The 10,577-nt window shown below is 55.1% G+C and overlaps 1 protein-coding gene across 2 annotated transcripts in view; it reads right to left on the bottom strand.

Moving 5' to 3' along the window:
- Positions 1 to 8,577, bottom strand: part of OLFML2A (olfactomedin like 2A) — a 33,146-nt gene extending 24,569 nt beyond the window's left edge. For both annotated transcript variants that reach the window (XM_027775598.1, XM_006158234.3), the window contains exon 1: positions 8,387 to 8,577. In XM_027775598.1, coding sequence (XP_027631399.1) covers positions 8,387 to 8,497 — 111 coding nt within the window. In that variant the 5' untranslated portion in view covers positions 8,498 to 8,577. The remainder of the gene's footprint in view (positions 1 to 8,386) is intronic.
- Between the last annotated feature and the right edge of the window lie 2,000 nt (positions 8,578 to 10,577).

The raw sequence follows: 10,577 nt of genomic DNA, 5'->3' as shown, positions 1-10,577 counted from the left end.
CCTTGGTGAATCCCCAAGAGAACTGAAAACTCAGCTCAGGGGGAAACAACCCAAACATGCACCAGCTGAATAAGTACATTTCAGTTTGTGTGTGGATACAGTGGGATGTTATTCAGCCGTAAAGGAATGAAGTACTGAGCTGGCCCCTTAGCCTCGCAGTCAGGGAGCTGGAGCCCACAGGCCGCCTACAGCTGGAACCCCAGCCCAGCAGCTTGGATAACATGCATGTGCACATGTCCCAAATACCAACCAGATGGAGAAATGGAGAAGGGATTGCAGCTGACCACACCTCATTGGGGGTGCTTTCTCCTGCTCTCTGTCTTTCTCTGGCAAGCACACATGTCCTCCAGCAATTAAAAAAGGTAAAAAATTTTTAAAAAAATGAGTGCTGATTCATGCTACAAATGTGTTTGAATCTTGCAAACTTTAGGCTACCGGAAAGAAGCCAGACACAAAAGGCCACATAGTGTATGATTTCATTTATATAATATATCCGGAATAGACAAAGCCAGAGACAGAAAAATTAGGGGTTACCAGGATTTAGAAGGAGGAGCACTGGGGGGCAACTACTTAATGGGCTCAGTGTTTCCTTCGGTGGTCATGAAAATGTTCTAGAACTTGATTGTGTTGATGGCTACAAAACTTATGAATGTATCAAGAGCCACTGAATTGTCCACTTCTAAAATGGTTGTTTTGATGCTGTGTATATAATACCTACCACACTAATCAAAAAGATGAATGGAGGGGTCAGCAGGTGGTGTGGTGGATAAAAGGCTGGGCTCCCACATGGCCAACCGTGGTTCGAGTCCCAGACCTGGCAGCTTGCTTTCTCACTCTCTTTCTCTCTGGTGAGCACACATAACATATAGAAAATTTAAAATAATAATAATAAATAAATAATTTATGAAAGAAGATGGAGATCTTACACTGAGCACATATGGCATTCTTGTTCTCAAGGACATATTCTGCCTTTTTTTTTTTTTTAATTGTCAGAGAGCATGGGCACTTGCCAGAGAGAAAGAGAGCCACAGAGAGAGGAGAAAAGGGAGAAAGCATCCTCCAGTGGGGTGTGGCCACGCCACCATTCCTTCTCCTCCATTTCTCCACCCTGTCAGGATTCGGGATGTGCATGCACAGGTGCCCAGCATGTTATTCAAGCCACCAGGGCAGGGTTCAAGCCACTATATATATATACACACACACACACACACACACACACACACACATACAGTTATAGTTATTATTATTATTGTTGTTTTAATTTGACCAGAGAGAGAGAAAGGGAAAGTGAGAAAGCAAGCCGCCTGGTCTAGGTCTTGAACTGCAGTTGGCAGCCATGTGGGAGTCAAGAGCCTTAACTACCACCTCACCTGCCAGCCCCTGCATCATGCTTTTTAATACTGCCTGTGAGGGCCAGGTGGTAGTTGGTGGTAACACCACTGGACCCATATGGGAAGGCCTCGGGCCCCAGTCCAGGGGCCTCCCTGTCCATGCTGGACACCCACGTGCCTGTGGCGTAGGCTGGCTGAGCCCGGGGGCAGACGGTGCTGGGAAGACCTTGTTGGGCCTGCCTGTCTCACTGCCTTTCTCTCTGTTTCTCTCTCATGGAAGAAATAAATACCAATACCTAAGTGTGCGTGGAAGGGTATTGTTACCCAAAGTCCTTGCCATGGCCGTCAAGGTCTTTATGAGCTGTCTGTCCCTCCGACCGCTCCTTCACTGCCTTTCCCGTTGGATGGCCCACTCCGCTTGATCTCAGGACCTTGGCCTATGGAAAGCCCTCCCCTGAAATCCTCATCGCCGCAGTTCCCGTGGCTCAGTGCCTCACATTACTTAGTTCTTCGCTCACTTCCTCCAAGAAGTCTTCCCTCACCATTCACTCAAATTACTCTCAATCCCCTTACCCAGGGGCTTTTTCTTCACTGAAATTAGCATCCGAAATCCCGTATCCATGTTTGTCTATTCTCCCCCACACTCTACCATCAGCACCTTAGAGGAAGGAACTCTGTCTAGCCCTCCACCATATGCCCCACGGTGCCTACCTGGCTATAGAAGGTGCCTGTAAATTTCTCCTGGGTAAGTGAGCCTGCATTTTGCAGACACGCTAGAGCACAGGGTTAAGAGCCTGGTGTCTGGAACATTCTGTGACTTGTTTATCTCATCTGCCTCTTGAGGTTGTTATGAGGATTTAATGAGTTAATATAGGTACAAAAAAAGGAGAGAGGGCCTACCTCATACTTACTGTGTCTGAAGTGTGAGCCATTACTAATGTAGATAAAGAAACAGAGGCTCATGGAGCCAGCAGGTGGTGTGATGGTTAAGGCCACTGGATCCCACATAGCCAGCTCCAGGGTTTGAGTCCCTGACCCGGCAGAAGGGATTGTGGTGTGGTGCTTTCTCACTTTCCCTTTCTTGGTCTCTCTCCTGTGAGCACATGTGCCCTATAGCAAAAACCTAAAAGAAAAGAAACAGAGGCTGAGAAGTCCCACGCTCAGGGTCACACAGCTCAGAGGCAGGAGATCTGGCTCCAGCATGCAGTCACTGCTCTGTGCTACCTGTCCTGCAAATCGTTCCCCTGTGCTCTGCATGACCTTAAGCAGGTTACATAACCTCTCTGAGCCTCATTCCCTCAGTGGTAAAATGGATATCCAGCCTCCTCACAGACAGGAACAAATGAGATGATATGGTCTCTCTCCCATCCTTGTCTCTTAATCCCATCCTGGGGTGCCGCACACCCAGAGCAGGGGACAGTCAATGCTCACTGGGGACTGCAGGACTCAGTGCCCTCAGGAGTCAGCTAATGAGGTCCATGGTGCCAGGCACAGTCACTGCCCTGACATGCCTGCCTGGCTCTGGGAGCTGCAGCTGGCTAGCCTACCCCAGGCTCCAGGCCCTTGGCACTCGATCTTCGGCTTAGTCAACGAACAACACCCTAGGCCTCAGGGCACTCAGCTGTCACCAAAGCCACCAGGACCCAGGTGAGCTCATGGCTCCCTTGGGCTTTATGCTAACTAAGCCCATCTGGGGGAAGGGCCTTGGGCATTCATTCCCACTCTGAGCCCTCACACACCTTTCGGCCCCTGGCCTCTGCCAGGCCCTGAGTGACAGTTGGGAGTATAGAAGAAGTAAACCGAGGTCCATTCTGAACCTTCTCAGCCACGAGAGAAGCGGGCAGGGGGAGGGCACCCAAGGAGAACACTGTCAAGGAGGACAAGGGCACTCCAGGGGAAGCAAGTCACACCCCTAGACACAGGGCAGGGCCTGGCACTTCGCGGGGCCTAGAGGCAGTTTACTCCGGCTTGTGCCTTTGGGGGGCTGGGGCGGCACAGCTCGGCTCCTGTAACATCCTGAAAGCAGCTGAGGGTCTTGGCTTCTCCCAGAAAGTGCGGGGGAGTCATGGGAGGGCTCGAAGCAGAGGAGACCCACAGTCAGTTGACACCTTGGGCCGCTCACTTGGGTGGCTGTGTGGACAGGTGTGGATGAAGCAGCAAGCCTGGGCCATGGAGCCCAGGGAGGCAATGTTTACTGGGCACTCACTCAGTTATGGGGAACACAGCCTTGGACCATCTACTGCTGTGTGCTCTCGGGTGGATGACTTAACCTCTCTGTGCCTGTTTTCTCATCTGTAAAATGAGGGTACTACTAGTGCACACTCAACAAAGGACCGTGGGGGCCCGAGAGGCGGAGGGCCAGGAGCACACCGAGCTCTGTGTGCGTCTTGGCTGTTCACATGCAAGCAACAACCCTGGGAGGGGTCAGCTGAGCGTCTACATGGGCTCACCAGTAGATCTCAGCAGGGCCCTACAGACAGGAAGCTGGGCCCTGAAGCCAAATGACTTGTTCAAGGGGATGCACCCTGATGGGCGGGCTTCCAGTGGAAGGGAGAGGTGAGGAGGGAGGACGGGGATGGCCGTGGGTAAAGGCTCTGTGCGGGTGAAGTGATCTCGGGACATCACAGGCTCCTTCCCTGCCGGTACTCTGTGCCAGCACCCTAATCCTGCCTTCCTGTTGGGACTCCGGACCTCCCTGGCCACTCCGCTCCTCTCCAGGTGGAAGCAAGAGCCCAGTAGGTATTTGTGGGTGTATTCTGGGTAGCCAGTCCAGAGCAGCCTCCTTCCGGGGACCCACCCCCTGCTCCAGCAGCCTCCTCATCAGACCGTGACATTCCTTCCCTGCTCAGATGAGGTGCTACCTCCTGGTGGGGGCAGCCAAGGCCCTGGCTCGATCAGGACTTGGAAGTCTCTCCCAGCCTGGCTGCCTGGAGCCTAGCAGGGTCCCAGTCCCGCCTCCCGTGCTATATCCCGTGGTAAGGGCCATGGTGGAGAGCCAGGCCTGGGTGCAAATCCTGGCTCCCACACCTCCTCAGAGGGGCCTGGATCCCTCTGAGCCTCACCGCTCCCCTCTGTAAAATGGGAGAGTAAAACAGTGTCTTTTTCATGTCTGAGTCTGAAACCAGTCGGTTGGATTTGAGCAGAGCGACTGGCTCCCTAAGTGGGGTGTGCTATGAGGGTCCCTGCTGGTGCCCCACCTTCACACTCATTGTTTCCTACCTCTTTCTGCGTTCACCTCAACCCCATCTCAGGAGAAGTCTGGGCATCAGAGAAGACTAGGGTTTGCCAAGGGTCACACAGCATGGGCTAACTCCAAAATTACATGTTGTTATACGTCATCCCTCCTGGCATCACCGCAGTCACCAGGCAAGGGCTTCCTCTCCAGCAACAGAGCTGGACGAGGGGTCTGCGGAGAAGAGGGATCTGGGCTGGGCCCTTGCGGGCAAGGGGCACGAGACCCAGGGCTTCCACTGGGCCTGGCCCGCCTTGCCCTCAGCCTGGAGTCTGGAGCTGCTGCCAAGCAGGGAGTCCCTGCCTTGGCACTCGTCTCCTGCAGACCCTGAGCACGCATTGCTGCCCAAGGCCCGGAAGTGTGGATGGTGGTTCCGCTTGAAAAGGCCCCTAGGTGTTTGCGAGGAAATCTCACAATGAGATGCTAAGAGGGTGTGCTTGGGATTTTTCCCGAAGAGAGACAGATACATCTGTGAGCTGTGAAATGTTCTAGTAACTGGAGACACTGAAATCCTGTCATTCTGGGGCTGGGTCTGCCTCCTTTCACAGATGGCCCCGCCTCCCTGTAGCGTTTCCACAGCCTCCTACAGGCAGATTCCTCCCCTAGAACCACTTCCTCCTGGATGCCCACAGGCACCCCAAGCTCAAGCCATCCAAGACTGGGCCCTGCCTCTTCTCCCAGACCTGTGTCCACCCAACCCATGTAGTCCTGCCCAACCCGTGTCTCTGAGCCTCCTTCTTGCCTTGGACAACCTGTCAGTCATCAAGGCTCTCCGCAGAAACATGTCCTACTGTTAGCCCTGCTCTCCACATGAACGGCTGGCTGGGCCTTAGGGCAGCCTCCTCCTGCTGCTTAATGTCCTAAGCACTCCTCTTTGATGGCCTATGTTACTCTCTCGCTCCACAAGCCTCCTGGTTCCCTATCACCTCCACAAATTCTCAGTTGGAGAGCGTGCTTCAGAATGACCTGGGGTGCACGTGGAAATGCAGATGCCTTGGCCCTGCTCCATACCGTAGGGCTCAGCCTCTCAGGGTGCTAGGCCACTGGGGTGCCCACTGAGGCTGAGAACTCTGGAGCTCCCGGAGTCTCCAGCACCTTAAGCCCTTTCTGTCCTGGGTATTTCAGCAGTCCTCACCTGACTCTTTAGAGCCTCCGTGTTCGAGTCTGCCAGGTGGGAAGAACCCACTGAAGCCTCAGAGCATTGGCAGGAGGGCTGTGTAGGATTCTGAATGCAACGCCAGGCACGGGCTTGGCATAGACAACGCTCCTTGGGCTCGGCCTGGATGTCCCGGCCAAAGGGAGTGCCAGGGCAAGAACTTCCCTGCACAGACAGCCTGCGGGCTGCCTTTGTGTGTAGAAGGACTCCAGCACGCAGGAGCCCTTGCTGCTCTGCAGCCTGCTTCCAATTACACCCACAGGCGGAAACTCCCGGAGCACAGGGAAGCAACACCTAAGCCCCCGGGACTAGCCTGGCCTGGAACATCTGAGTCCACCCGGGACACCACCGCCTGCCTAGTCTGGTCAAAGACCCTCTTGCCACCTCTTGATGCATGGAGGAAGTGAGGTACCAGCAGCCCTTTAGCAGATGTGGAAACTGAGGTAGAAATGGGAAATTCTCCACCACATTCCAGGGGCACACCAATTCCCAGAGGTCTCTGCTGCCATGCCTGAGTGTCACACGGCCACCTGTCTGTCCACTCAACCTCTAAGCCCTTCAGAAATACCGGAGAGACTGGAAGCTACTCCCCTATTTCCAGGCTGGACAAAGCACTTCCTTAGATGGAAACTCCAAGTCCCGTTTAGGAGCGAGCGCACTATAAACACAAAATTAGCATGCACTGAGCAAGGCGTGGGCCACCCAGCCCAACAGAGCTCTGTGGTGAGTCCTGGGGGCGAGCTGCCTCGGCAACCCTGACAGTATTGGGTAGGAGGGGCGGTTGGGCCTCCCAGGAACAGGAAGCCAATTTGACCCTTTAGGGCCCTAGGTGGACTTCAGGCCCAGGCGGCCCTCTGGAGGGCTCTTGCCCCCTCCCCCAAATAGGGTAGGCCGGGGAGGAAGGAGGGGTTGCTATGTGCAAGGGAGCGAGTGAGTGATAATGAAAACAGCTCTCTCCACAGAGCCAGCAGGAGTCTGGCTGAGCTAAGGAATGCAGAGTAAATTCACCCATCACTTGATTTTTATTTCTCCCAGCTGGCTGAAGTGGTGCGGGGGTGGGAGGTGTCTGGGGGAGGGCTGTGCCTAGTCCCCAGCTGCTGGAGCCTCCGAACTCTAGGATGGCTCTCCACCCCACCAGCCCTGGCTTGCCCTGGGACAACTAACTACACACACACCCCCAACCTAGCAAGTGTTTGGCTGACTCACTACATAAACAGGGTGTTGGGTTTTCTTTGTCTTTGCTTTGTTTTGAAAGTGAGCCCTCCCCCCACCAATTCTACAGCTCAAAGGGTGCCCAAGACTAATATCTGTCCCTGCCAGAGACCTTGCCAGAGATGCGAGAGCTAGGATCAGGTTATTGGGGGTTTTCTACTCTCTTGTTCTCCTGAGCCAGATCAGGGAATCTTAGATGGCTCCTTAGAAGGGGAGTTGAGGGTTATTTTTCAGAAGGGAGAACTGCAGTCCAGAGATAGGCAGTGATCTGCCCAAGTTCACACAGCAAGTGAATAGCAGATGAATGTCAGAAACTGGGACTTTAGATTACAAGCCAGCTGCCTCTCTGTACACCGGTTTCCCGGCCTGTACCGTGGAGACCATGCTCATCCCCTCCGTGTTTCTGGAACACATGGCTGGGTCACATGGTGCTTTCATTCCCTGAGTAGCCTTCAGGCCGAGGGTCTGCCAGTGCCCATTGCACGTACAAGCTTCTGCCCTCTACCTGCCCAGGGGCGGGGCAGGCCACCTTCTTCCACCGTGAGACTGGTGAGACATTGAGAGAAGTCAGTCTTTTGTCCTCTGTGAGCAGGGGCCGACCAGCCTCCTGCTCCCCATTCTCTCCCAGGTCCATCTTCATGGGGTCCCCCTCCTAAGTGAGTGCTTTTTCTACATCTGGATCTTATGCCCCCTTCTGGATTCCCTGCTATAAGATTTCATAATGACAGTATCCCTTATTGGGCACCAACTCACTGCCAGGGGTGGTGCTAAGCATTTTACAGGCATGGTAACAGAGAACCTGCAGGGAGTCGGCATTGTTACTCTTCCCATATTTACAGGAGAAGAAACAGAGGTTCAGAGAGGCAAAGGCACCAGCTGAGAGGTGGAGGCGGGATTTGAACAGGGTTCTGCTGAACACCAGAGCTGATCCTCTCAGCTGCAGCAGATCATTGTGGAGATACCTAGTCCTTCAGAGGGTGCACCTGGTCCCTGACCAGCGCCTCAGAGACCAGGTGAGTGGAGAGCCGTTCACTGCGGAAGGCTCCAGGTACTCAACACAGCCTGAAAGTCTTGGTCCAGGGCATTCTGCAAACCTCGGAGCTGCTGGGGTGGCCTCACGTACTCAGCCTCCTTTGGAAACTTAGAGGGTTCCCCATGCGGTCCCTGCCCAGCACTCCTGGGAATCCTCTCTCTGGCCCAGGGTTTCAGCGCTGATCCCCACGCACTGGGTCACAGCACCCCTTCCTCAGGCTCCAGGTCCCAAGCACCGGTCAGCGCCGATTCTTCCACCCGCGCCTCTCCCAGGCTCCTGGGTCCTGCGGCTTCCTGCTAAGTTCCAGTTCTAGTCTTCTTTCGGCGTCCTCCGCTCGCGGCGGGTATCCTAATTGCTCCGCAACCCCCAGCCACAGCGCCCCCTCGCGCCCGGCTGCTCGCGGAGCTGCATCGGGCTCCTACCTTACTGTTGGCGCGCACCTGGCCGGCGCGCAGCAGGAGCAGCAGCAGCGGGAGCAGGAGCACAGCCAGCCGCTGGAGCCAGGGCCGGGACAGGAGCGTGGCCGCGGTCATGGCGCGACGGGCACTGCGCACAGGCAGCCGCGCGCGGACGCTGGGGAGCACCGTCTGCACTGCCAGCTTCGCTCTGCCGCCTGCTCTGCCGGCCAGGCGCGCCCCCCGTTCCCGCCCTGCGCCCCCTCTGGCGTCGCTGGGGGCGGAGCCAGGGCGGAGGGGGGCACCCCGCCCGGTTCCGCCCCACCCGCTCCCCGCGGGCCTCCTAGTAGTTGGGCGGCTCTCCAAGGCGCATCCCTGCGAGGACTCTAAAAAGGTCTTGTTCAGAGCCCGCAGGAGCCCCGGGACCGGAGAGAGAAACGCGGCTCCCCGCGCACACTGAGGTCCCGTTCTGAGACGCGGGATCTTGGACATGTCCCTTTACCTCTTAGCCTCCGCTTTCTCATCTGTAAGGTGCGATAATCGTGCTTTCCTTTAATAGTTTTGAGCTCTATTGAGTGATGGCTCCGGGGCAGGTGAGCCCTTGCGCTGTCCGGAGTTGTTCCTTCCCTCCCCAGGTCCCTGCCCGCCTGGCGTTTTGTAAGCTCAGTCCCCTCTCCACCTCTTCCATTCTCGTTTTCCCACTTTCTGGATCCTTGTTACGGACCCCAACCAAGCTCCAGTAGCTCCCACTTTTTTTGCTTTGTTTTGACTTTGCCCGAGGGCACCTGCGGTAGCCAGAGACACAGGAGAGGGAAAGCCCCTCCCCACACAGCGCTGTGGTCGAGCAATCCTTTCTCCTGCATTTCTCCATCCTGTTGGGATTCGAGGCTTGCCTGCACACCAGCACACACGCACCCCTGCGTCTTTTCCAAGTTGTAGGGCGGGAGCCTAATTGCGCCATGTGCGATGTGAGCTCTGGCTCCTCCTTTAAACACCCTCCCTATTCCCCATTCTCCTCCAGGGAGTGCCTGATTCCTCTGTTCTTTAAGCAGCAAAACTTTCCAGAATCGTCCGTGGTCGTTCTCTCCTCTGGTTAGTGCCCTGCCGTCGCTCTGGGGGTTCTCGGCGTCCCTGTCTCCCTAGTAACCAAATGCGAGGTAGCACTCTCTACCTCTCAGATTTCCCGGCTCTTGGTCACACCTCCTCCTCAAACCTCTTCTCGGTTTCCGTTCTCTTCCCTTATTTTGCAGGCCTTTCCTTTCCTCTGAGCACTCCTGGGGCCAGCTCCCTTCCCTTCCCTCCTCACACTGCCACAGGATTCCGTGCCCCGCCGGGTATGTGTGCTTACCTGGCCTCCTAAGCTTCAACTGCATGCAGTCACTAGTGTGCACCCTAAATGCTGCTGCCACCTCCTATTCTCACTCCTCCTTCAAGAACTCCCCTCCTTCATTTTCTTCATAGAATTTATCACTCTATGGACAGTCTCTCACTGGCGTTTCCTGTGTTGAGAATGCCTTCCTTTGGGGCAAGAAATAAGGTCACCGTGTCTTCTCCAAGGACTGCTCGCATAGTGGTTCTCAAAGCCATCGGCCGACCAGCAGCCTCAGTATCACCTGGGGGCCTGTGAGAAATGCAGATTCTCAGGCCTCCCACACACCTCCTACTTCAGAAACTCTGGGGGTGGAGCCCGGTAATTATTATTATTATTACATTTGCTATAGGGGGTGTGCGTTCATGGGGGGGGAGTGAGAAAGCAAGCCATGACCTCAATCTCCCTATGAGAGTTGAATGCCCCAAACCCCATGCCACCTTCTGGCCCTAGCAATTTTTTTTTTTTTTTACAGCATGTACACTAGCTGGAGAGAGAGAGAGAGAGAGAAATCACCCTCCGAGGGGATGGCCATGCTGCAATCCCTTCTCCGTTTTCTAAGGACCTTGGGCACGCACACACACAATCCTGGTATGAATTTCAAGCCACCAGATCTGTGACTGGGATCACAGTTGGCCATGTGAGTCCCGCAATGTAACCACTATGCCATCTGCTGGCCCTCCCAGCAAGCTGTTTTAACAAACCCTCCAGGGGAGCCTGGCTTTGGGAACCACTCACTGACCTAGCACTAAGTGTGTGTGGTACCCCACGGTCTCAGCTGAATGGAAGACCATGTGTACAACGGGTGTTCAGCACAATAAGCTTCTCTCCTAACTAGCGATGCCCTGT

The sequence above is a fragment of the Tupaia chinensis genome, unplaced genomic scaffold, assembly GCF_000334495.1.
Source record: "Tupaia chinensis unplaced genomic scaffold, TupChi_1.0 Scaffold000575_1, whole genome shotgun sequence".
Lineage (NCBI taxonomy): Eukaryota > Metazoa > Chordata > Mammalia > Scandentia > Tupaiidae > Tupaia > Tupaia belangeri.
Note: the sequence above shows the minus strand (reverse complement) of the source record. Positions and strands in the feature narration are given on the sequence as shown.